General features: G+C 34.3%; 1 protein-coding gene across 7 annotated transcripts in view; it reads left to right on the top strand.

Moving 5' to 3' along the window:
• Positions 1-27,766, top strand: part of RIF1 (replication timing regulatory factor 1) — a 54,313-nt gene that overhangs the window by 4,085 nt on the left and 22,462 nt on the right. For 5 of the 7 annotated variants that reach the window (XM_023730391.1, XM_023730389.1, XM_023730392.1 and 2 more), the window contains exons 5-22: positions 892-1,019; positions 1,117-1,211; positions 2,129-2,318; positions 4,316-4,408; positions 5,282-5,420; positions 6,267-6,418; positions 7,763-7,877; positions 8,563-8,736; positions 8,970-9,080; positions 9,811-9,873; positions 10,151-10,251; positions 11,931-12,017; positions 12,641-12,714; positions 12,942-13,122; positions 14,061-14,168; positions 14,526-14,675; positions 24,992-25,091; positions 27,128-27,392. In XM_023730391.1, coding sequence (XP_023586159.1) covers positions 892-1,019; positions 1,117-1,211; positions 2,129-2,318; positions 4,316-4,408; positions 5,282-5,420; positions 6,267-6,418; positions 7,763-7,877; positions 8,563-8,736; positions 8,970-9,080; positions 9,811-9,873; positions 10,151-10,251; positions 11,931-12,017; positions 12,641-12,714; positions 12,942-13,122; positions 14,061-14,168; positions 14,526-14,675; positions 24,992-25,091; positions 27,128-27,392 — 2,326 coding nt within the window. The remainder of the gene's footprint in view (positions 1-891; positions 1,020-1,116; positions 1,212-2,128; positions 2,319-4,315; positions 4,409-5,281; positions 5,421-6,266; positions 6,419-7,762; positions 7,878-8,562; positions 8,737-8,969; positions 9,081-9,810; positions 9,874-10,150; positions 10,252-11,930; positions 12,018-12,640; positions 12,715-12,941; positions 13,123-14,060; positions 14,169-14,525; positions 14,676-24,991; positions 25,092-27,127; positions 27,393-27,766) is intronic. The other 2 variants (XM_023730390.1, XM_023730393.1) reach the window with 2 other exon arrangements.

A 27,766-nucleotide genomic window follows, 5' to 3' on the forward strand; every position in this document is an offset into this window, starting at 1 on the left:
GGTAATATTTTTAGAGTTTATAAGTATAAATCATTTGATACTGTTAAAAGTGCTGTTACTGCTGGATTGGTTTCATAATTTATAGTTTAAGATTTGAGAAATGTTTAGATTATCATTGTTGGAAGATTTCTTTTTCCTAGACATAGCTCTAACTTTGTTATCATTCACTCTTAATTAAAGTTATTTAAACTTGATTGCTATAAAAACTGAACCTGCTCCTTTTTAAAAACACGTCTCTTGCTTTGGACGTTAATAATAATTTAGACTGTCATTTACTTTTAATTTTATCAAGATGAATGGAGTAAGGAACATGCTGAATTGAAAAGTTCTTTTACATAGTGGTGAATGTGGGATAGTTTGGAACTAATAGTAACGAAAGTACGGGAACTGGAGCTTTCCATGTTTTTAAGCAGTCTGTTACTTAGTTAGTAGTTGGCGTTGCAAAGGGAATCTAGGAGGTGATTTTTAGAGAGGGGAAATCCGGATAAGTAATAATGATGTCAGAAAGCTGTTACCATTTATTTTTTAGGGGAAAGTCACTGCTTGTTCTTTTTTCCATATAGAAAATGTTAACCTAAAGCAGGAGTTGTTCATTCTGGTATATTCAAAACTGTCAAAAATACCTGTAAAGTTATTTCAGTTGCACGTTTTAAAATAGATGATTTGGAGTCTTATCAGTGTCCTCTGAATATACCCTTCTCATGTGATCCAGATTTTGTATTTTGGGAAGAAACTTGATATCGCAGTGATTCTATGATCCTTCTGTCTGGGTGTGCATTTTTAGTGTTTTGACAATGAAGAGCATGTTATTTTTCCCCCTATTTTTATATTTGAGATTTTAAAGGATGTAAATTATTCTTCATGAATAAAATTAAAGTGCTTGTTTTTCAGAATCAAACATTCAAGAACTGCTTTCAAAATTGAATGATACTGTTAAGACTTCAGACAAAAATGTACGTACTAGGGCACTTTGGGTGATATCCAAGCAGACATTTCCCACTGAAGTGGTTGGCAAAGCGGTAAGTATAGTTTTTGTATATGTTTTCTTACCTATATGCCAAAAAAAAAAAAAAAAAAATTCAGGCTTATTTGTTTTCATTTGGTTCTGTTTTTTAGGTATCCAGTATAATTGAAACCTTAGAAATAGTGTTGAATAAAGGAGAGATGCATTCTGCCATTGTTGATTTTGAAGCATTAAATGTCATCATAAGGTATGCCTTAGGATGCTGTGAAAATTGGAAGAATAGTTTCGGTAAATTTAGAATTAACTTCCATAAGTGAACTTTTGGGACTAATGTATGAGTTAGACATTAAAAGAAGGGAATGTCTTCTAGGCCAAAAGTCTCAAGAAAAAAAGATTAACAGGAAGACGAGATGTGCTTAAGTTAACTAGGTTTTTTTTGTTTTGACTGAGGCAGTCTTGGTAAAGTCTGTAAGTAAAGTCTTGGTAATTCTCATGGTAATAACACCATTCTAGTTTTTAAAGAATTACCTCTGTTAAAGCTTTTGCAAGGGTTTAACAATAACAAACTCGTAAGTATGCTGTAGGAGGTATCTAGGAGGACAGTAACAGCCTAGCTGCAGGTGAGAGAACAGAAAAATTTCCTACATTATCTTTCCCTGATCTTTTGTGGACGTGTTAGCAGCACAGGCTTTTTGACGATACGATTCCTATCTTGTTTTTTCACTCCTTAACAGGTTTTGTTTACCTGTTGAGCTATTTGCTTTAACTTCTTCGTGTTCTGATGCCCTGATTTACACTCACACTGTATCATGGTTCTCTGTCCTGTCCTAAAAGTTAAATTTAATTGTATAATGATAATTAGTACTTTAATATTTTCTTCCTGAAGACAAAAGGTGCTCTCATTTTAAAAATTTATAGAAATAATACAGAAATGTACAAATTAAGTAAAAATTCTTTTATCTTAGCCACTTAAATAATTCCTGTTAACAGATTGATGACTGCTTTCAGATTTATCTCTTTCTGTGTGTGTGTACATGAACATATGTGTATGTATTCTAAAACAAATGGGTCATGTTATGCGTATTTCTTGAGTGTGACTTATTTTCTTGGTAATTTAAACTTAAAAAGTAAGGTCAAACTAATTAATTGATTTCTTTGTTATAGGTTAATTGAACAGGCCCCAATTCAGATGGGAGAAGAGTCAGTGAGGTGGGCAAAACTGGTCATACCTTTAGTAGTTCATTCGGCAGAAAAGGTACATCTGCGGGGTGCAACTGCTCTAGAGATGGGAATGCCTCTGTTGCTTCAGAAACAACACGAAATAGCATCCATCACAGAGCAGCTTATGACTGCCGTAAGTATTCATGTGGGGTTTTTTTGGATACTTAGTCTTATGGTTCTGCATTAAGCTTAGAATTCAGTTGTTTGTTGTTGCTGTAATTTCGGTATTATCTAGGAGGTTCAGCTTTGTGAATTAAAACACAGAATTGCTTAAATTAATTGTAAGCACAGCATTCCTACATTACAATAAGGAAGTGAACTATTTGGTGTTGCTACAATCTAGGCGTTTTACCCCATGCCCACTAAATGGTTAATAGGAAGGGACTGCATTTCTGGAAAAGAGAGCCCATTAACTGATTCAGTGTTATTTCATAGTCCAAACAGATACAGATTTAATGTACGTGGGCACATCTAGTCTGTATTATTTCCTAAAGTTATGTGCCTCAGGTTTTCCAGCTTCTGTTCTTATAACAAATATTTATTGAGCACCTATTATATACCAGGCATTGTTCTAGCAGTGAATATAGCACTGTGAATATAGCAGTGAGCATGAGGGACTTGTTTAGCTTATTTCCTAATGAGACATAAAGTGCGTAGTATATTAAGTGCAGAGCACTGTAGGTAACAGCAGTGTGAATAGAGAGTGCCATTGGAAAAGAAGGGGTGAGTTGGTCAGGAAAGGCCTCAAAAAGAATAGGACATTGGAACATTGATTTGAAGGTGGTATAAGAGTTAGTCATTTGAATAATATGGGGAAAGCTCATTCCAGGCAGGGGGAACCTTGAGAGGTGTGCCTGGTTGGTGTTTAGGAAACACTGAGGGCAGTGTGGTAGGAGTGGAGTGAACCGGGGGAAGGAGTAGAAGATGAGGTCAGGAACAGAGGGCCAGATCACATAGGATCTTGAGGACCGCTGTAAAGAAATTTTTCCCCCCTCTGGGTTATATGGAAAGCCATATTTGAAGGTTCCGAGCCTAGGAGTGATAGGTTCTGACTTGGGTTTTAAAAGGATCACTCTGGCTGTGTTGAAAATAGACTGTAGAGGGAGCAGGGGAACTAAGGATACAACAGTAATCCAGGCGATGAGGGCACCCTGCAGGTTCTAAAACCTTGGGTTTTCTTTGTTTTTTAAAATTATTTCAGAAGGCTGCATGGTAGTATTTAGGATGTAATAGTTAAAATAACTTCATTGTTACCTTAGTTACCTAGTGCTGCCATAACAAAAAATGCCACAAGTGGGTGACTTTAAAGAACAGAAATTTATTTTCACACTGTTTTGGAAGCTGAAAGTCCAAATTGGACTCTTAGCCATGTTGATTCCCTCTGTGAGCCTCTCTCCTATTTTTTGGTGTCTGCCAGTCATCCTTAACATTCCCTGTCATTCCTTGGTATCTGTCTTCCCCCGTGTGTGCCTTTGTGTCTTTTCTGTATAACTCAGGTGATTAGGTTTAAGTCTCACCCTACTTGGTATGACCTCATTCACTTAACAAAAGAAGACTCCTATATCCAAACACGGTCATGATTACAAGATACGGGGGTTAGAATTTCAATGCGTATTTTGGGGGAATACAATTCAACCCATAAAAATATCTTTTTTAATCATGATAAATTTTTTTCCTTCTTAGAGCATATATAAAATCCTTTATAAATTTGAACTAGAATTCTCTCAGATTTCTATTCTTCAGGAAGCTATTAATTTTTTTTAAGAAATTAAAACATTATTTGAAGTTCAGTTAACAATGTATATGGTGAAGTTTTTAGGGGAAAGTGTATTCCCCGAAAGTGTATTGGTAGAAAGAAAAAATAAACTGGTTTGATGGACGGAAGGCTGGGTATATAGGTGATAAAACAAGTATAGTAAAACGTTAATGGTAGACTGTAGGACTCTAGGTGTTTGTATTTGGGTACAGACTGTAAAATTCTTTCAGTTTTGCGATACGCTTGAAAGTTTCCTAATATTGGGGGAGAAGTTATTTTTCTGAGGTAATCTTTGAAAATTATTTCTAGGCTTTGATACTGGATGTTACTTTTTCAAGAATCTTTTTGGTAAATGTTTTTGCTTTTGTTTGCAGAAATTAATCTCAGAACTCCAAAAGCTATTTATGAGTAAAAATGAGACTTATGTGTTGAAATTATGGCCTTTGTTTGTCAGACTTCTTGGAAAGGTAAGGCCAGGGTTAGCAATCCACAGTTTTACATGTCAGACCATTTCATGTCTTAACTTTCCTTAGTATATCCTTTTACCTAAGCCAGTTATTTTTCATTACTATTTATAATTTGTTCAGATTACATGTGTTTATAGCTTCTTTGGACTGCTAATGTTCTGGTTTTTTTTGTTTTTGTTTTTTTTTTTGTCGTGATGTATTGTTTACTTTTCACTTACCATTTTGCTCTTTATTTTCCTTTCTGTTTGACATTTGCGTTTGGATCATACATAATATTTGGAGGGATTTCTGAAGCCATCCAGGTTTTTTGTTTGTTTTAAATTTTATCTCATTTTTGCCATCCTGTTAACAGATATTATATCATTTGCTACATTTGTTTTTTATTCATGAAGTTCTGTGTTTCCCTTATTTTTAATTTTCCTGGGTGTTTTAGTTTATTTGAAAAGACTTTTTATTGTTTCAGGGTTTAAAATCTCGTTTTGTCTTTAATACTATGTATTTTCATTTGAATGCCTTTTTCTTGTATTGTCTTGATAAAAATTTGAGATTTATCTACCTTCCCAATTTTCTCTAGTGTTTTAGAAACCTGTGTTATGCATTATCTGTTTCATGGAGCTTTATGTATTTTGTGATCTTGATTTCTGGACATGCATATAGAACTCAATACTTAATTCCTAAAACTTTTTATAATCTATTTTAAAGACTTTACACATGCTTCTGTTTTGTGGCTGATTTGTCTTTTGTCTCCCCTATTAGATTATGCACTCCTTAAGAGCATATTTTAAGTGAATAAATGCATAAATGAATGATGATAATGCTTACATTTTGTTTCATGCAGATAAGTAACCTCTTACTGATTTTTCCCTTTTTTAGACCTTGCATCGTAGTGGGAGTTTCATCAATTCTCTGTTACAGCTGGAAGAACTGGGATTTCGTAGTGGAGCACCTGTGATTAAAAAAATAGCTTTTATTGCTTGGAAGAGTTTAATAGATAATTTTGCTTTAAATCCAGGTAGGTAAATGGTATTTAATTTTTTTCTATGAATTAATTTTAGTTAAAAAAAACAAACCTATTGCTATTGAGTTGATTCCCACTCATAGTGACCCTATGGGACAGAGAAGGATTCTCCTATAGGGTTTCCAAGGAGCAGCTGGTGGATTCAAACTGCTGACCTTTCGAGCAGCCAAGCTCTTAACCACTGCGCACTAGGGCTCTTAATGTAGGATAAGCCTGTCTCAATGTATTACAGATTTTCAAAATCTAATTAATGGCCCCAACAGTAATGATATGTCATAGAATAAATTACTAATAGATAAAAATTGACAGCTTTTTGACAGACTGAAAATGTGCCTCCATTTATTCATCTGTAGAATGAGGATAATGAGAATGCCTAAGTAGCTGGGACAGTTTTCAGCCTTGGCACTATTGAAAATTTTGGTTGGATAATTTGTTGTGGGGGACTGCCCTGTGCATTGCAGGAAGTTTAGCAGTATCGCTAGCTTCTGTCCACTAGATGCTAATAGCATCCTGTCCCAGGCCTCTGGTAATGACAACCAAAAATGTCTCTAGACATTGCTAAGTGTCCTTGGCAGGCAAAATTGTCTCTGGCACACAGTGTCTAATAAATACTACCTGTACCTTTTATTTTTGTTGCCTTAAGTGTTAATAGTTCAGCTGTACTGAAGTTTGTCAAAAGTGAATGTTGGGTCATGCAAGACCAGCCCAGTGACTTTTTTGACCATTTCAAGCCATTTTCCTGCTATGACAAAAGGAGACTTATTACACAGCCCATTTTTAAAATTTAATCTTAAGCTCTTAAATCTTTTTACTGTGTGCTTATTTTATGTTTTTCTTCAGATATACTGTGTAGTGCAAAAAGACTCAAGTTGTTAATGCAGCCTTTGAGTTCCATCCACGTGAGAACAGAATCTCTAGCATTAACAAAACTAGAAGTCTGGTGGTATTTACTGATGAGGCTTGGACCTCATCTTCCTGCTAATTTTGAACAGGTAACATTACAAGTGCTGACTATAGTTCTTTGTGTTTTTTTATTGTGTTCTTAAATTCTTATCAACTGAATCTTTTACAATTATTTTTGCTATGTATTGATAACAATATGCCAGTGATCTTTTTCCGGACCCAGAACTTGTGTTCGTTTCCCTCAAAAGATTTTCTTCATTTGCTCAAAATGGAACCTCTGCAAATCAGCAGATACTCAAAAATCTATTCTTACTCTGATACTCTAGAGTCATTATGAAAAATTGTAAGAAAAGAATTTTTTTTTTACCGTAGCTTTAGAATATAAATGAGACTAAAATTCGTATTTGTAAAATAGAAATCAATGAAGTACTACACTGAGCAGAGAGTTGAATCAATTCTTTCTTGTTTCTTTATAGTGGTAGCAAATCATTTAACCCCCTCATAGCTTTTTCTAATTCGTTACAAGTGTTTTCACAAAATTCTTTGGATTTTTATAGTTTACTGGCATTTAGATATAAATTTTAATCTTATCTACACCTTTTTTTTTTTTTGCTACTAGTCCCATCAGTTTCTGGATTTTTTTTTTTCCCCAGTTCTGTCAGAAAGGAGCTACCTCTTCCAGCTTTTTTTTAATCCTCATTTTTTTTCTTATTTTTTGTAGTACATTTTACTCTTGGATCTGTAGGCTTTGTTTTATATTTTATGTAAATAACTATCGTGAGTGAGTGAATTCTTGAAAAGCGGGGTTTATAATAAACTTGAACCATTTTTAGCAAGTTCTTAATGTGTTAAGGCTTTTCAACTTGAAATAGCGTGAAGTAATTGAAAATGGTCGTTGATAGTAATATGTAATTGAGGTTATAATGAGTTTTGCAAAATTGTACTGTTATATAAGGTATTAGTAGACTAATCTTACCCAGTTGTCCAACACGTTTATTTGGAATAATTTACTGATAATTATTAAAGTGACTAGCTTGACTGGTCCTGGAATGATCTTAGAATGAGCTTTAAGTTGTTTGAGTCACTATTTTCTAGGGTGTTTTCAAAAAGGCTTAAAATGAGTTTACTAATAACGTAAAATTCAGGTAGACATTACTTGGCAGTAGTTCTTTGTATAATTTTCTTTTTGGGATTTAGAATTGACGTTTATAGATAATACACATTTATGAAAACTACGTTTTTAATAAAAAGTTTAATTTTTTTAAAATTTCAGTTTGTAGCCCATTTATGCATGGAAACAGCCAATAAACAAATTTCATCATACCGAAAGAATTTAGACTGCGTCTTAAAGAAATTTTAACTGTATCCAAGACTTTGAAAAAATTTAGCAATTATGCATTTTACAGCTAGTTTCCCCTTTTTCACCTTAATAGGTTTGTGTGCCTCTGATTCAAAGTACAATAAGCATTGATTCTAATGCTTCACCTCAAGGCAGTTCATCTCGTGTGACTACTCCAAATCTAAATCCTATGACTCCTGTACATAAAGGTAAGAGGTAGACATGCTTCTTTTTTTTTTTAACATAGGCTTCAGGTAAAGTTTTGCTAAGTGCTGTTCACACGAAATGAAACATTTCATAATTTTGGGGTTCTTTACCGCAAAATTGATCGTATACTATTTTTTTTTCATTTTCTTTATGCGGTAGTGTTTGTTGTTTTAATTGTGTGATTGTGGTTGCAAAAGATGAACTTTTTCCACTGTGGTATGTGAGATGCATTGCAAGCAACAACAGTTTTATTTGTTTCAGATTCCAGAATTTTAGAGCAGTTATTAAAAACAACAGGTCTTAGCAGATGTAAGAAGTATGGCTTGATGTATATGATTAAAAGACAGTTGTTATCTAGAATTTCCTGTTATGTTTTACCGTACGTTAGCGTATATAGATTTAATACTTTTATGTTATCTATTTTGGTTCTTATAAACTTTATATTACAGAAATGTCTGCATATTAATCTTTTTAGGTATAATATTAGAATTATCTTGTCTTAAATGGTATCTTGAGCTCAACCTAATGAAATTATTTAATTATTTGGGCTTTCAAACAAAAACTCAATTTTTATTTGAGAAACTATTATTTATTTTTAAGGTACATTTTACTGAAATAGGTGGAATATATTCATTTGCATAGCTAATATGGAATAAGCTTACATAATTATCTTTTTTTTCTTTTAAGGTGCTTCCCCATATGGAGCCCCTGTAACTCCTCGGATGAACTTGAGTTCAAATTTAGGCGGAATGGCCACAATCCCCTCCATTCAACTTTTGGGACTTGAAATGTTGCTTCATTTTTTGTTGGGTCCAGAAGTCTTGAGTTTTGCTAAGCAAAACAAACTTGCACTGAGTTTAGGTATTTCATTGTTGTTAAAATATTTTAGTTGTTAAAACAATATCCATAACTCAGTGCATTGGGGTAGAGAGAGAGGTTATTTTCCCTGCAGCCAAGATATTGTATAATTGTGTATGAAATAAGTATAAATCTTCTTAGTAGAAAACAGGTCAGACAATCTAAATTTTTATATTGAGAAGTTTATTTCCTAAAGCTTTTGTTTTGCAAATTATCTTTTATTTTCCCCCTTTTAGAGGCACTTGAACATCCGTTAATCAGCAGCCCTTCTTTTTTTTGCAAACATGCAAATACACTTATCACTGCTGTTCATGATAGCTTTGTGACAGTTGGAAAAGATGCTTCAGGTAAATATTTAAGAAAAAATTTTTGTATTATTTGTTTAAACTTGTATTTGAAAGGAGAAAATAGGAAATGTTTATATAGTGCTACCAGTTGGCGAGATTGTGCTCTAAGAGGTGTGTATATATTCATTTAATCCTCGTAGCAACCTTTTATCTTAGTCATCTTACACATGAGGAAACTGAGCAACAGTGGAGTTGAATAACTTGTGCAAAGTCATATAGTAAGTGGTAGATCTGTGATTCAAACCCATGCTCTGTGACTCTAGCATCTGTACCTAAACTCCTATGTTCTAGAGTCTGTTAAATAATAAGGAAAAGAAATTTCAAAAATTAAATAGTTGCTATTTAACTGGTTGGAAAATGAATTATATAATTTCCTGCTAGTGGTTGTCAGGTATCCTTGTAAACCTTTAATTGCTTTTCTTCATCTCAAAAGTGATAGATGTTCTATACAGAAAATTCAGAAAATAAAGATGAGGGTAAAAGAGAAAATAATTACCCTTAAATGACCAAGTGTTAACCTATTACAATCCTTTTAAGAACCGTAGTTTCTGTAAATAAAAATGAGATAGTAGTGTTGTATAAACTGATTTCAGGAGAATTATAAGGAAAATTCTTAAATTATGAAATTTTGCTCTGTTTTTATTTCTTTGGTGTGGAGAAGAAAGGGGAGAGCCTTTGTAGTGAGATGTACTTCATTCCAAAAGCACTTAAGTTTTATTTTGTTTGACAGATTCAGTTATCAATGCTGTTTGGAAGGAACTAATTAACTTGGTGAAGTCAGTTATTGAATCAGGTAAGGAAATCATAGAACAGTATTACTACACTGATCAAGTGTCTTGTATGGCACCTAGTGAATTATTTGACTTTTGTATATAAAATATATTTTAAAACCATTTTTGTAGTATCATAGCTTTCTTTTAATGTTTGAGTCTTTCAGACTTTAATTTACTTTAAATAAGCTCTTACTGTTGGTTTTGTAAAAAATATTTTTTCATAGCTTTTAAAATTTACATTTTCACCTCTAGAAATACATGTTTAGAACTTCACACCCTCCTTTTGCTTTTTGGTAGGTAACAAAAAAGAGAAACCAAGTTCTGATGTTTTGACCCTCGTACTAAAATCTTTGGAAAGCATAGTGAAGTCAGAAGTACTTCCTGTATCGAAAACACTGGTAAGTGTAATACATGTGTGTTGGATTTTAGAAGCCATGTTTCAAAATTGAATTTTATTGAAGATAATTGTAAAAGTCAGGTTTTGGGAATTTTTTTTTATATAAAGTATCAGCAATTGAGTCCTATAATAAATGCCATTCTGTTGACTTTAGAGTCATTTGAAACTTTCTTAATAAAGTAATTCTAACAGCAACTACAAAAATCTTGAATGTTATGAGAAAAAAGATAAGCCATACAGAGAAAAAAAATGGGTTAAGAACATGAAACTTAAACTGAATACAAATGTCCACTAGTTATATGACAAGATTGCTGAGTATCGCTAATTGTTAGATTATGCATTGATTAAAAATATCTGGTGATAGTTTTTGTGAAGGTTTTGCTTTTTAAAATTAACTGTTTTTGATCAAGACACTGACTATTTTTAGAGTAGTAAGCTTCCCAAAGTAGGCTGGCAGATGGAACAAACAATACCCTTAAATTCGTTTTTGGGTCTGTTTCCTTTATGTACCTTGACAATTATTATGCTATCTGGCAGTACAGCATAGTGAGTAATCACAAGAGCTCTGGAGCAGACTACTTTGGTTTGAATGTTAGCCCACATGTTTATTAGCTGAGTGAACTTGAGCAATTTATCTCTTCTCATTCTTTTTATGTCTGGAATCTCTAGCCATTACTCTGTTTCTTATGTTGGTGAAACAGCTATGATTATAAAGAGCTTGATTGTTGTGTGTAGTTGATGGAAATAAATTTGCTGTCATTATTGTCATATCCAAAAATCAAATTTTCTCAGGTTAAAGGGATTATATTTCTTACATAGTTGATTTAGAAAAAAGTGTACTACTATCTGTCTATTCTTTGTAAAGAAGGGATGTAGTAGTAGTTGATTTTTTTGAAAAAAAACCTGCTGCTGTCAAGTTGATGCCAACTCATAGCGACCCTATAGGACAAAGTAGAACTGCACCATAGTTTCCAAGGAGCACCTAGTGGATTTGAACTGCCGACCTTTTGATTAGCAGCCATAGCTCTTAACCACTATGCCATCTGGGTTTCCAGTAGTTGTTTAGATGTGTCGATATGTGCAAAACATGAGCAAAGCACAAAATACATGAGTTAGCATAATAAATTCTATTCATTATTATTAGAGGCTCTTTCAAATGAGAAGATGCGAAAGCATATTTTCACCAACGTAACTGATTTGTCATGTTAGATCACTTAAGTTATGTAGCTCAGGTTGATGTAAGTATAGTATATATTAGACTCAGCTTCTAGTTAGTAGTCTTTTCAGATACTGAATGTTATCTTCGTGTATTCGTACGAAAACTTCCTAACAGAGTAAAATGAAGATAAGTGGCAGAGTATCTCACAATATGTTATTGATGGTTTTAAAGAATATATACATAACAACTTAGGAAGTTATGTGTTTCTCTATGTCCTTATAGCTCTGAAAATTCAGGAAATGCTCTAGAAAAATAGATGTCAAACTGATAACATTGATTATTTCTGGAGATAAAGACTGCCATTTTACTTTCTATATTTAAACTTTGTAAACTACTGTGGAAATATTCACAGTAATGTATAAACATGGCTTGTAATAAATTATTAAGATACTTAGTAGACTTTTACTAAGTAAGTATTATTTTTATGAGTAATTCTACTTTAAACCTTTTATCTTTCTTAGGTCCTCATGGAAATTACAATTAAAGGACTTCCGCAGAAAGTATTGGGTTCACCAGCATATCAGGTTGCTAATATGGATATTCTTAATGCAAGTATCTTAAATGTAATGACTGATTAGGTCAGCAAAAAAAAGTTTCATGAGATTTCTCCTTCTTAAGAAGGAGAAATCTAAATTTAGATTTAAAATAAAAAAGAAAAGTATTGGGTTTTAAACATGTTGACCATATTAAAGGAAAAAACTGATAGAAAAGTAACAGATACAAAGAATTAAATGTGGTGCTATGTGAATAGTGAAAATATTTTCTAGATGAAATTAAGGGTTCCAGAGGAACGTTTTCTGTTTGTATAATACTACTGGTTACTATTATAAATTTTGGAAGTTTTGAAACATTTAACTTAATCATGTGAAATGTACTTAAGTATGTACAGGAAGTAGGTATTGTGGGTCCAGCAAGTTTTAAGTTAGCATCCTTTTTATGTCTGGAATCTCTAGCCATTACTCTGTTTCTTATGTAGGTGGAACAGCTGTGATCATAAAGAGCTTGATTCTTGTGTCTAGTTGATGGAAATAAATTTGCTATCATTACTGTCATATCAAAAAGTCAAATTTTCTCAGGCTAAAGGGATTATATTTCTTACATAGTTCATTGTAGAAAAAAGTGTATTACTATTTGTAATGAGAAGATTGCGTTTTCTGCCTTCTTTCTTCAGGGAACCCCTGCTCTGTTCTTAATTCAGTTAATTTTCAACATTAATCTCTTGGAATGTGGTATAACAAATGAAAGGTAAGCTTGTAATTTAAATAAACTCTTCTTGCAGTTTATCTTGAAAGGTTATTAGGTAATGAATGAGATTCTTTTTCTTTTGAGTTATATACTGTTATACAGTTTTTATAAAAATCAAAGTAAGAGTTGGAATTCATTTCTTGTTTCCTTGCCAGTTATTTTTAATTCTTTTTTTGTTTTTCTGCAAAAAGTTCAGGTTAATGCATTGTTCAATATTTTTTCTTCAGGTTCTTTCTCAATCTGGAAACACTTGTAGGTTGTGTTCTTTCTGGTCCAACTTCACCATTAGCTTTCAGTGACTCTGTTTTAAATGTTATTAATCAAAATGCAAAGCAATTGGAAAGCAAGGAGCATCTCTGGAGAATGTGGAGTATTATTGTCAGCCCATTGACCGAATTGATTAATCAGGTATGATATAAATCTGGTGCACATTTCTCCCCAAATTTAAATGGTTTTATTTTATTTTATTTTATTTTATTTTATTTATTTAATTGATTGATTGATTGATTGATTGATTGATTGATTGATTGAGTGTCAGGTGTCAGAATACGTGGGTAAATGAATAGAAAACATCTAATACTTTTTTCTTGTGGGATTGATAAATTTGGATTAATTGATTTTTTTCATTGCATTTTTGCTTTATTCAAGAAAGTATAACTTAGTGGGAACAAATCAGTTGTTTTTCTCCAGTAGTGACTATAAATTTAGAAGGCTCACAGATGATACATAGAAATTTTCATATTTGTATCTTGGTTTCTTTCAGTAGTTGTACTAATGGGGAATAATAATGGTAATCTTGACTAGAGTATATATTCTTAGTATTCTCATGGTCAAGACATGTTGGTGATTACCTCAAAGCCGTAGCATTCCCCTAAATCAGGAATCTATTGAGAGTTGACTAACCCTCAAATTTAAACACTCACAAAAGTGGCAATGTTGGCAGGATATGGAGCACAAGTTCAGTCACTATTTGCGGTTCATCAGCTGCTTTAAATCTTTAAATGGAACCGTTCTCTGGGCTGGTTCTGCTATAATTAAGATGAAATGAAATAATTTGTTAAAGTATAGCACGGTAGCCCTTCTCAAGCCTTCACACTATTAAACGTATTCTTCTGGAAGGAAAAAAAAGTTTGTTTACTTTCCTAAATAAATTGCATTCCTAAGTATTTGAAGGATAGTGGAGGCCCTTTTTATAAGCCCTTGAATGCTACCCTCTATGTATAGTGAAAGATTTTGGAGTTGTTTCTGGGTTTCTTTTTAGAACTTAAACATAATTAAGATACGTTACTACCTACTACTAGAATTAGATGGTGATTTGTCTAACTTCATTACTTTTCTTATTTCAGACCAACGAAGTGAATCAAGGTGATGCCTTAGAACATAATTTTAGTGCCATCTATGGTGCATTGATTTTACCGGTAAACCATGTTTTTTCGGTACAGGAATTTCCAATGGTAAGGCAGTGTCAAGTTTATTTTTGAGGAATTTGCACTTTTTCTGAAAATATTGTTTCACCCTTTATAATGAGCTCCTATATTGGTTTTTCCTAAAAGAAGACTTCCTTATGACTGATTTATTGGCTTAGGGATAGGAAAACGGTGAAGGAAGAAAGTTCCTTTTGACTTCTTTGGTAACTACTGGTATTTCAGCATTATTACAATTCTTCAGTTAAAAGTGTGGCGGGATTGCACTCTACCCTAGTGTCTTCTGTGACGCCTAAAATGTTAGTGTTTTCAAAAATGTTAATGATGTATTCTACTAGGTGTTAGATACATAAGTATACCCTTTTTGAATTTCTTTTTTATTGTTAGGCCACCATGAAGATCTTACTTAGAACTTGGTCAGAATTGTACCGAGCATTTGCCCGCTGTGCTGCTTTGGTGGCTACTGCAGAAGAGAATTTGTGCTGTGAGGAGCTTTCTTCCAAGATACTGTCCAGTTTGAACGATGAAGGCCTTTCAGTGAGTTTTGACTCAATACTGACCTTTTTGTATTTAAAGGAATTTTTTAAAATAAATGATGATAACATTTGTGAAATATCATTTACTAGTGCTTTTAGTTTATAAGTGACTTCGTGTCTTAGTTACCTGCTGCTGCTGAAACACAAATACCACAAATTGGGTGGCTTTAAAGAACAGAAATTTATTTTCTCACAGTACTGGAGCATAAAAGTTCAAATCAGGAAGGGTCTCAACTGTGTGGATTCTTTCCTTGTCATAGCCACAGGCATTCCTTGGTGTTCCTTGGCTTGTAGACAGTCCTCACATGGTGTCTGTCTCCTCTCGTGTATGTCTCTGTGTCTGTTCTTTTTATAACTCAGAAGTGATTAGGTGTAGGGCCAACCTTAGGAGCCCAGGTGGTGCAGTGGTTAAGAGCTCGGCTGCTAACTAAAAGGTCAGCAGTTCAAATCCACTAGCCACTCCTTAGAAACCCTATGGGGCAGTTCTACTCTCCTGTAGGGTCACTATGGGTCAGAATCAACCCGATGGCAACAAGAACAGGTTACTAGGTATGACCTAATTAAAAGAAAATCTTGTTTCCGAGCAAGATCATATCCACACATATGTAAAAAAAAAACCAAACCCATTGCTGTCGATTCCAACTCATAGTGACCCTATAGCACAGAGTAGAACTGCCTCTTAGGATTTCCAAGGAGCGCCTGGTGGATTTGAACTGCCGACCTTTTGGTTAGCAGCCGTAGTTCTTAACCACTACACCCCCAGGGTTTCCATCCACAGATGATGGGCGCCAGGAATTCAGTACATATTTTTTTGGCGGGGAGGGGCACAATTCAATCTATGAGACTAAGTTAATGTAGAAAACAAGTACAGCATTGTGAAATAATTTTGTACCTGTGTGCCCTAGGTATGTGTTTTCAGGACCATTAATAGTGAGGTTCTTTTACTGTAATTATTGTGCACCTGCTTGTGCTGTGCCGTTCTAGATTAATAATACAAGGCCCTTGTTGTCATGGACCTGTGTTCTCATATCTTTCTGTTAGATCTTTAAATGTAAATTTTATTCATTTTTTGAAAAAAAGTGCAGCTGTTAATTTAATCTTGAATTTTTTAATATAAGATGTTCTCAACCTAAAGTTAAATTTAGTCTCAAAATTTACCCCTTGGAAGTTTGAGAATTAAAAATGTAGTTCTCTATTCACTCCTCCCTTCAATAATAAGGGCAACTGCTGGTTGCTGCGAATCAGAGTTGCCTCGATGGCAACAACTTACTGTCAACATTATTGTGTGCATCATTCTAAATAGACCTTTGTATTTATACATTCAGTTTACATATTAAAACTTGCATGTGTATACAGTGTTCTTTCCAATGGAATCCTATTCTATGATTTGTTACTCTGAAGCATGTTTTTTTTTTTGGTAAAATACTGCTGCCTTTCTTTGTCAGTCAGTCCGTATAGCTGTATTATTTGTTTCAACTGTTACATCATATTCTGTACTATGACGGTACCATAATTTGGAACTCTTTCATTTTTAGGACACTGGTTGTTTCCAATTATTCACTATTGCAAATAAAATTGTGATAAGCATCCTGATAAATGTCTTCATGCACAAGCCGTTGTTTTTTTGTGAGCATTACTGGTATTGAGTTTGTTGAACTTGTTTCCTCTACATCTTCCTTAATAATCCCAGGCACAGATTTTAATCTGAGGAATAAAAGAAAAATATATTTTGTTAACTTCTTACTGTAAAGATTAAGATAATATTTTTCTGTTGTGTAGTTCAAAATGTATAAGTTCCCCTTCACACATACCTTATTCTTACCAGTGGTAACCACTATCAATAGCTAGATATTTGTCTTTTCAGTTTCTTTTTTAAATGCATTTGTACATACCCAGTCTTTGTAAACATTAGTACAGTTCTGATTATTGTGTTTTGATAGTCTTTGTCACAGTGACACTTTAAAGATAGAGATAAGATCTTGTCATTCTCCTTAAAACTTCTGTAGCTTTTTGACTGAAGTAGCTTAATGATTTCTTCTTCAGGGGGTCTTGCTGAACAGTTTTTATCTGATTAGGCTTGTTAATTTCTGTTATAAAACCTTGTTGTTTCCTTTTTGGCACTTAATACTTCAAAATTACTTATTTGTATACTTCATTGTTTCTTCGTCTACACTCTGTGAGGTTAGAGACGTTGTCTTTCTTGATGGTGTGTAATCCTGACCTCTGTCCTGCACAAAGACAGTCAATAAATAATTTGTTGAATGCTTTTATAACTGGTAGGGAGAGTTTGACCCTCAGTTTTTACCTTTAAAAAAATTTTCTTCCTAGGTTTGCACCTTTGTTTCTTCCAAGAAATTTAGAGTCTTGTCAAGTCCTATAAAATATCCTGTTGAGATTTTGCTTGGTATTGATTATATTGAATTCATAGATTAATTTGGAGAATAATTTACATCTTTATAATACTGAATCTTTCCATTCAGGAATATTTGTTTTCATGTATTTAGGTCTTCTAAAATTAGTCTTATTTGCATGGTTTTTGTTAGTTTTTAAGCTGTTTTTTTAAGCTGTTATAAATAGGTTTTTCCCCTCATCCAGTTTCTCTTTCATTGTTGCTTGAGTTTATAAAAGGTATTGCTAATGTATTTCCTTATATTGAACCAATCTTGGGTTCTTGGAATACCCGTCTTGATCACAATGATATCCTTTTTTAAAATACTTTAGGATTAGTGTTTTAATATTTTGGCATGTATGTTCGTTAGTGAGATTGAAGTTCTCATTGTCCAATGTTAGTATTGCAGCAATCTTAATCTCTTGGAATGATTAAGTGTTGTAACTTTTCCTGTGTTCTCCGCCAGTTTAAATAGTGTAAGAAAAACGTCGTATCTGTACATAATATTGTCCTTTTTTGTTCTTAAGTCTTATTCCTGTTTTCTTGGTCAGACTAGACTCACTAGTCAAAGACTAGTCTATTTCAAGTCTTTAAAAGAACCAGCTTTTCATTTTATTTTATTGATCATCAGTACAGCTATTTGTTTTTCTTTGTCATTTCTTGTATGCAGACACAGATAACCCATAAGCAAGTTATGCACAGGCTTACTTGTGCTTGCTTTTCTAATCTGAAGTACACAATTTCACCACATAGAAGTGACATTGATCAAAGATGTGGTGAAACCCATGTGAAATTGTGCACCACAGATGAGTAAGGAAACACAATTAAGCTTGTGCGTAACTTGCTCACTGATTAATCTGTCCTGCTTATATGTATTGAATATTTTTGTTTCCATCACTTTCTGGGTTTTTATTCTGGCTTAAGTGTGAAAGTTTAAGTTTTTGTTTTTAATCTTTTCCAAACTATGCATTAAGACTAATATTACTTCTGTTGGTAATCATGTAGAATATTTATTTTGATCTTTTTTTAAAGTACCAGACAATTTAGAAGGCTGCTTTTTAATTTAAGAGACTAGTTTCAGTGGCGGTTGTATCATTAATTTCTGGTTTTGTTGTATTATGATCAGAGAGGATTGCCTATATGATTTTTAATTTTGGAATTTATTCTCTACATTATAATTCCTTGTGGTAGTTTTATGTTGGTAAATTTCTGAAAACGGTATGATAAAGTTTTCTTGATTGTAAATTTGATGTATTTTAATGTGCTTACTGTATATTTTGGTGATACATTGTCATACATGAAGATTCATCACTATTATGTCTTCCAATTTGAAAGAAAAGTACAGGTTTAAAGTTTCAAGAGTGGTATTTGGAAAAAAAGAAATATGGTACGTAATATTGAAAACACCAGAAGAAAACCAGATTATAGTAAGTAAAGGGAAAAACAACAAAAAAACAAGATGTCAAGGATAAGACCATGATTACTTTTAAACTGGTAGAATTCAAGAAAAGGATGATAAAGAGGGACATCCTACCATGAAACTACTAAGGTCAGTAAATAGAATATTGCCAGCACTCAGAGCGCTGGTGGTGTGGTGGTTAAGTGTTTGGCTGTTAACCAAAAAGTCAGCAGTTCAAATCCACCAGCCGCTCCTTGGAAACAGTATGGGGCAGTTCTACTCTGTCCTATAGGGTCGCCATGAGTTGCAATCGGCTCAACAGCACACAGCAACAACAGCACTCAGAAGTAAGAGTGCTTGTGTGTTTTGAGTCATAGCACCCTCTCTCCAGAGAGAGAACCACTCTCCTGACTTTTTTGATAATCATTTTTTTCTTTGTATTTTTACTGTATATGCATACACATAGTATACATTTGTTTAGCTTTGCCCCTTTTTTGAAGTTTACATGAATAATAACATACTGTGTGTCTTTTGGCTCAGTGTTATGGTTGGAAGGGTTATCCATGTTGTGTTCAGCTGCATTCATTTTTTTTTGTTATATATCATTCCATTGTATGAATTTAGTATTTTCTTTGTATTTATTAGTTTATTTTAATCTTTCTGGGTCTTACATAGCATATAGTGTGAGAGTTTGTATTTTAATACGTATATTTAGCCTTTTCACGTATAATAAGAAGTAGAGTATATCAAGGACCTTATCTGTGACATCTTGTTTGTTTTGTTTTAGTTTTCTCTTTACTTATAAATCACGTTTTTTTTTAATAATTTGTTTTGTTGTTGTTGAAAACATAGCAGAAACACACACCCATTCCAGTTTCTCCATGTACATTTCAGTGACATTGATTACATTCTTCAAGTTGTACAACCATTCTCACACCCTCCTTTTCGGAGTTGTTCCCCCCCCCATTAACATAAACGTACTACCCTCTAAGGTTCCTATCTAATCTTTCAGGTTGCTGTTGTCATTTTGATCCCAGGTAGATAGATTTTAAAAGGGCATAATGCTCAAGGCAAAAATTCTTTACTAGTTAAGCTAAACTATTGTTTGTTTTTTTAAGAAAATTTCAGGGGATATTTTCGTTTTAATGTTTAAAGATTATCTTAGGGCAGTAGTTTCAGGGGTTCATCCAGCCTCCATGACTCCAGAAAGTCTGGGAATTTTAAATTCTGTTCTGCACTTTCCCCCTTTTGATCAGGATTCGTCTGTAGAGTCTTCAATCAAAATGTTCAATAATGGTATCGGGGCACCATCCAGTTTTTCTGATCTCATGGCAAAGGAGGCAGTTTTATCAGCTTTTCTTCTGGTGTTTTTGATATGTTATATATATATTCCCCCCCCCCCAAAAAAAAAACAAAAAACTACTCTTAAGACGTTAAATAAAATTTCCTATCAGATTTGAAGAATTAAATATCACTAACATTCTACTCTAAGAGGTGAAGAGCTTGTCATGATTTCACTTCGCCACAAATTTTTGCCAGTCTTGTCACCTTCTAGGTTTTATTGAAAGATCTTACTTTTAGTTTCAGCTATTATATTATCATATAAAGCGTATAAAGCCTGGAAAATTTTGTTTTTGAAGATTGAAGGTGCTGGTGACAAGATTACACATATTTGCATGTTTTATGCCATATTACATTAAGCATAAGATTTGTTGCTCAGCTTTTGTTTCTTATATGCCACTTTTTGCCCCCGGTTTTACTTTACCATATTTTATTTTTTAAGAAAAAAGGAATAAGCGACAACAAACTTTTAGTTTTAGCTGTATGACTGATATGTCCCCTTCCTGTACTTAATCATTTGGCTAGTTATAAATTTTAGGTTTCTGAAAATTTATATCAAAGAATTTTGAAGTAAAGGCATTGTTCAATTGTTAATGGCTTCTGTTGCAAATGTATAGTCTGAATTAGTTTTTTGGGATTTTTTTTTTTTACGGTAAAGTTTTAGAATTTTTCTCTTTGTAGTTCAGACGTTTTACAGGTTGTGTCTTGGGAGATCTTTTTAAGTTAACTTCTAAGTACTGGGTGAACCCTTTCGTCTGAAAAGTTGTGCCTTCGTCTCAGGAAATTGCCTTCCTTTGGTAGTCCTCTTTTTTTTTTTTTGGAGTACTGTTTTAGAGGCTTTTTAGAACTTTTGGGTTTGTCTTCCGTGTCTCTTCCTTCTTTTGTCCCCGAACATCTGTGTATGTTTATATTTTTAAATGATGAGGCATTTTATACTGGTTTTGTTTTTACATTTAATTTTGTTAAATGGATATGTTTTTCCTTTTGCCTCTTGAGGATTTTCTTCTGTTTCTGGTGTCATTTCTTTTCTCATGATTTAGCTCTGTTGTTGTTCGGCATACCTTCATGGTGCTGGGCTGTGTCATGATTGTGTATATTGATAAAGATTAATACTGAACAATACTAGTAGCTGCAATTTATTTCCCAATTCAACAGAGAACCCCTTATTTGTCTGCAAATTCTGGTTACAGACATCCTTGACCTTGTGGTTGTAAACAGGGCGGAAACACCAGGAACTTAGTTTTTCTCTGTGAATGTATAGCTTGTCTTTTGTTTTTGTTTTTCTTTTTTTTTTATTGTACTTTGGATGGAGGTTTACAGAACAAGTAGTTTCTCATTAAACAGTTAGTACACATATTCTTTTATGACAATGGTTAACAACCCCTCAACATGTTAACACTGTCCCTTCTCAACCTTGGGTTCCCTATTACCACCTTTCCTATCCCCTCCTGCCTTCTAGCCCTTATCCCTGGACAGTTGTGCCCCATTAGTCTCATTTTGTTTTATGGGGCTGTCTAATCTTTGGCTGAAGGGTGAACCTTGGGAGTGACTTCATTACTGAGCTCAAAGGGTGTCCGGGGGCCATACTTCTGGGGTTTCTCCAATCTCCGTCAGGGCAGTAAATCTGGTGTTTTTTTTTGTGAGTTCGAATTTTGTTCTACATTTTTCTCCAGCTCTGTCCGGTACCCTGTGTTATAATCACTGTCAGAGCAGTCAGTGGTGGTAGCCAGGCACCATCTAGTTGTACTGGACTCAGTCTGGTGGAGGCCGTGGTAGGTGTGGTCCATTAGTACTTTGGACTGATCTTTTCCTTGTATCTTGTTTTCTTCATTCTCCCTTGCTCCTGAAGGGAGAAGACCAGTGGAGTATCTTAGATGGCTGCTCACGAGCTTTTAAGACCCGAGAAGGTGTAGCTTGTCTTTTGGACTGACCACCTACATGGTTTTCATAGGTTAACTGGGGCACTGCCTTGTTTCTCTGGTTCTTATCCCCAGTGTGGGAGACTATGCTTGGGAGCAGACATGTGAGTTAGTGAAATCGACAAGTGGAAAGAATGGAGAATAAAGAGAGATGGAAAAAACTGCTGCAGTTTTCCCATAGATCTTTAATTTCATTAGTCTTTTCATTATTTGACTTTGTAGGGCTTATAGACTCTTTTTCTCAAAACCCTCAGTGCGTCTTCTGTTATTAAAATAGTTTACTATTTTGGAGGTGTTCTATTTGACTCTGGGGCTGGGATTTCCTTTTTAGTCAGTTTCTCCCCTCCTCCCTCTTTTAAAAAATTTCCAGGAAGTCTTTGATGCTTGTGTGGATGCTTTTTTGTTGGTTTGTTTTACTATATTTTATTGTATTTTTGGTGAAAGTTTGCACAGCAAATTAGGTTCCCATTGAACAATTTGTATACAGATCGTTCTGTGACATTGGTTGCAGTTTTCACAATGTGTCAACATTCTCATTATTTCCATTCTGGTTGTTCCATTTCCATTAATCTAGCGTCCCTGCCTCCCCACCCCACCCTTCTCATCCTTGTTTTAGAGTAAAAGTTGACCCTCATATAGATGATTTTATAGAAGAGCTCAGTACTCACTGGTGATGTTGTTTGTTTTTATGATACAATCTTTTACTTAGCTGAAAGGTGACCTCCGGGAGTGGTTTCAATTCCAGGTTTGAAGGGTATCTCAGGGTGACAGTCTCAGGGGTTCCTCTAGTCTCTACCAGTCCAGTTAGTCTGGACTTTTTTAAGAATTTGAGTTTTGTTCTGCATTTTTCTACCATTCTATCTGGGACTGTCTGTTTTGTCCCTGGTCAGAATGGTTGATTTAGTGGTACCTGAGGACTGCCTCTCCCTCCCCCTCCCATACTTGGTAACCACAGAAGAACATTACTTTCTGTATGTATATCTGTTCCCATCTTTTCATAAAAGTGCAAATGTACAATATTTAATATTTGTCCTTTTGTGATTGACTTACTTGACTCAGCATAATGCCCATGTTACATTTCGAGAACTCATCATTATTCTTTATAGCTGTGTAGTATTCCATTCTATGTATGTACCACAGTTTACCCATTCATCTGTTGATGAGCGCTTAGGTTGTTTCCATCTTTTGCTATTGTGACTAATGCTGCAATAAACACAGGTATGCATATGTCTATTCATGTCATAACTGTTAGAGCTCTAGGGTATATACCTGGGAGTAGGATTGCTGGATCATAAGGTATCTCTATTTCTAGCTTTTTGAGGAAATGTCATGCTGTTTCCCATAGCAGTTGTACCATTTTACGATCCCACCAGCAGCGGGTAAGAGTTCCAATCTCCCCACACCCTCACCAGCATTTGTTGTTTTCTGTTTGTTTGATCAGTGCCATTTTTGCAGGGGTGAGATGGTAGCTCATTGTGGTTTTGATTTGCATCTCTTTAACAGCTAATGAGGAGCCCTGTTGGCTCAGCAGTTAAATGTTTGGCTGCCAACCAAAAGGTCGGCAGTTCAAATCCACCAGTTGCTTCTTGGAAACCCTAGGAGGCAGTTCTACTCTGTCCTGTATGGTCACCATGAGTTAGAATCTGCTCGACAGCAATGAGTTTTTTTAATGGCTAATGAAAGTAGCCCTGGTTGCACAGTGGTTAAAGCACTCAACTGCTAACCGAAAGGTTGGTGATTGGAACCCACCAGCCATTCCACAGGAGAAGGATGTGGCAGTCTGCTTCCGTGAAGATTTACAGCCTTGGAAACCCTATGGGGACAGTTGTACTCTGTCCTATAGGGTCGCTTTGAGTTGGAATCAACTTGACAGCAGTGAGTTTGGGTTTGGAATGGTTAATGATCCTGACCATCTTTTCATGTGTTTGTTGGCTGCTTGAATGTCCTCTTTGATGTAGTGTCTGTTCATATCCTTGCCAATTTTTTAATTGCATTGCTTGTCTTTTTGTTGTTGTTGAAGTTTTCTATATGTTTTAGAGATCAGACCCTTATTAGATACGTTGTCTCCAAAGATTTTTTCCCAGTCTGTATGTTCTCTTTTTACTCCTTTGATAGAGTCTTTTGATGAGCTTAAGTGTTTAATTTTTAGAAGGTCCCAGCTGTCTAATTTGTCTTCTGTTGTTTTTGCATTTGTAGTTGTGTTTGGTGATCTATTTCTAAAGAAAATTAGGCACCATAGTTTCTTCCAGGAACTTTATAGTTTTAGCTTTAACATTTAGGTCTTTGGTTCATTTGAGTTAGTTTTTATGTATGGTATGAGGTATGGATCCTGTTTCATTTTTCTGCAAATAGATATCCAGTTTTGCCAGCACCATTTGGTAAAGAGACTGTTTCCTTCCCATTAAATGGACTTTTTGACCCCTTGTTGAAAAGTATCTTCCCGTAGATGAGTACGTTTACTTCTGAGTTCTCAGTTCTATTCCATTGGTGTGTGTGTCATTGAGCCAGCACCAGGCTGTTTTGATTACCGCGGCTGTGTAGTATGTTTTGAGATCGGGAAGGGTGAGGCCTTTTACTTTCGTTGTTGCTCCTCAGTATTGCCTTGTCTGTTTGTGGCTTTCTTCCGTATCTGTGGATTTGTTTTTATTCCAGTTGGATTTAGGGGGGATTTGAGGAACGGGAGTAGGGGAGCTTAGCAGCTTTTTCATTTTTGTTTTTTCACTGCGTGTAGTACCATATTTTTACACAAATAATGCACACCTTCTACGTTTGCCAACTGCATCCTCCCCCTGCAAGGTATTTTTGTAAGCACTGCTATGCTGTTTTTTTTTGTTGTTGTTTTTTAACATTTGCTGTTATAAAAATATATAGCGTGCTTAGGAAAATACCTTGCTGGGGGAGGGCGAGTTGGCAGACAAACATAGAAGGTATATGTTATTTGTGTAAAATATAGTAATACATTTTTACTTTTGTAATTTTCAAGAATTTTATAAAAGAATCTAATTATGGATCTAGTACTTCCATTCTTAATTTATTGGTTGATGTACTGAGTTTTACTGACATCTTAAAGTTGATTTATTTTCCCTAAATGTTGAGAAACTAAAAGTATTTGGCACACAGCAGTTAACTGAGAAATGTGCTTTATATGGTATAAATATGTGAGAGTAAAAGTCTTAGATTCTTTTGTTTGTTGTTGCTCACTATGGTTGACTACTATGCCAGAGTTATTTCAGACGTTTCTAATGCAATACTTTTCTGCTTTTCCCTAGAATTCGTTGTTTTTGGATAGACTCGTTTATATTACTACTGTCATGGTTGATTGCATTGACTTTTCACCATATAATATTAAATATCAGCCTAAAGTTAAATGTAAGTATTTTTTTTTTTTTTTTTACTTTTATTTATTCATGACTGTCCAAACAGTTTGTCCTGTTGGCTTTTCCCATCTGATTTTGCTTACTTTTCCATCTTGGTGAATTGTATCAATTTACTATGCTAGGTTCTCACATGTGTGCAGTATGTGTGTGTGTGCATACATAACATACATGCACATATAAAATGTCTTTTCTAGCATGTGATTTCTGAATAATTCAAGTGATTTTACTTAGATTTAGGTTGAGTCTTGCCCAAGGTCATATGGCTAGTAAGTCTCAGAGCTATTACTTGACACTGCATGCAGGAGAAAAACTTCCATGATTGTTTTGTTAGAGGACTGTGTTATTTGGGTTTCTGTCGATATCAGATAATACGGCTCTAACATATACTGGTTTCTTTCCCTTTTTTTTTTTTTTTTTTTGTTTTAATGGGCTTAGATTTTATGAACTAACAAAAATGTTGGGATTTTCTTTGGGCCACTTGGCAAATCTTTATCCCTAAAGAAAACATGAACTTTATATTTCATATTATGAAGCAAATTTAAATTGCTGTAAAAAATGTGTACCTGCTTTATAGTCAAGGCACTGTGGTAAAATGGAAAGAACATTGACCTGGGAGAAAGAAGCCCTGGATTCTGGTCTTGATGTATTATTTTGAGCAAGTCACTTAACATCCCTAGATTTCATTTCATCTTTCTGTATTTGTGCCTCCATTTTTAAATCATGAGAAACTTTGTTCCCATTGTCCTCAGTATATTATTTGATCAATCCCTTGTATGTAAACAGTCTCGTGGCACTTGGCTGTCTCAACCTCAGCATCCTGGCCAAGAGTGTTGGTTGTGAGCAGCTGTGGAGTCAGTCCCTGACTCACAGCAGTCCTGTGCACAACAGAGCAGAACACTGCCAGGTCCTGCACAGTCCCCATGACTGGTTGTTGATCAGACCGTTGTGATCATAGCATTTTAGCTGGCTGATTTTCAGAAGTATTATCACCAGGCCTTTCTTCCTGGTCTGTCTTAGTCTAGAAGGTCTACTGAAACCTGTTAAGCATCATAGCAACATCAAACCTCAACTGACATTTGGATGTGGTGGCTCTGCATGATGTGCATTGGCCAGGAATCAAACCCTGGTTTCCTATATAGAAGATGAGAATTCTACCACTGAACCACCAGTACCTCAGCCAAGAATTACTGGATAGCTTTTCCAGTTTACATTCATGTCTCAGAAACTGAATCTAGGGAGGAACATTGACTTCTTTTTAGTAGCAACACTTTTTTTTTTTCATTTCTCCACATAGGATTAATTTCTAATCAGAGTTTTCTCTTAAGTCTAAGAGTTCTTACCTTAAGGGAATGGCTCCTTTTGAGGGAAAAACAAAGATAATTTGGAATGGGTATGATTTTCTTGGCAAGACAAGTGTGGGTTTATCAGCTATAGGTAGGTATCTGGGGAAAGATGGAGTCTAAGAAGGGTGCAAAGAAAGTGGAAGAATTTTTTTAAGACTTTTTCTTTCTTTAAATCACAGAAATAGGTATCAGGCTTCTTTGTCTGCATTTCCCCCCAATATTTGGATCTTTGACTTGTTCATTTTTATTCATAAGATTTGTTGTACTGTAGTTGAGCCAGGAAACAATAATTTCTAATAGAAATGTTGTTTCTTATTTAAAAAACTGACTTTTAATATTTATTTTTTAGAACCTATCCTACAATTTAGTACTTTTCTCCATTTGTTGAAATTCTTTGAAATATAAAAAATTTGAAATGCATTTTATAATTAGAGAAATTATGACTTTTTCTGGATTCTTATTCTAGATCTACCAAATAATTTTTCTGCTTCTGATTGTCGTTCTCAAATCAATGTTCTGGAGATACTACATACTATTGGTATATAATTTTAAGGTTTATTTTTCGGTATCACTCTACAAAAACGTGTTAGATGTAGCTGTCATTTAAATGTGAAGTATAAATTCTAAAGGTGGACAGCGTCACTATTCTCTACTTGAGATTTTAATAAATTCAATTTTATCTTAGCACCTCAGACATCTTCAGATTGGTCAAAAAAGAAGAAGGAGCCCCTAGGGAAGTTGACTTCTTTATTTAAGCTTATTGTGAAAGTGATCTATTCTTTCCACACTCTGAGCTTCAAGGAAGTACATTCTGATACCCTCCCTGCTATTGGCAATTCAATCATCAGCATGCTTTCCAATGTACTTGGACACATTTCTTTGCCATCTATGGTCCGAAAAATATTTGGAACTTTGACAAGACCTCTGGCATTATTATATGAAACCTCAAAGTAAGTATTTTGAACTTAATAGTTTTGAATTAAATGTATACATTTTACAACTAGATTATGGTTTTCCTAACAATAGCTTTGTTATTGTTGTAGATGGTAGTATTTACATTGTAGCATAGAATATATTTCAGCTATGCTTCTATAAAAAAGATAATTGGAATAGTACATAATTATGAGGTAGAAATTGAAAGATCTTTTATTTTGCATGCTTATAGCCCCGTTTATATATAAGAATCTCATTCTTTAAAACATCTGTGTTTTGTTGCTGTTGGGTGCCATTGAGTCGATTCCAACTTGTGGCAAACCAATATGAGAGAATAGAACAGCTACCATAGGGTTTCTTATGCTATAATCTTTTTTTTTTTTTTTGGTGA

The sequence above is a fragment of the Trichechus manatus genome, unplaced genomic scaffold (genome assembly GCF_000243295.1).
Source record: "Trichechus manatus latirostris isolate Lorelei unplaced genomic scaffold, TriManLat1.0 scaffold00036, whole genome shotgun sequence".
NCBI classification, from domain to species: Eukaryota; Metazoa; Chordata; class Mammalia; order Sirenia; family Trichechidae; genus Trichechus; species Trichechus manatus.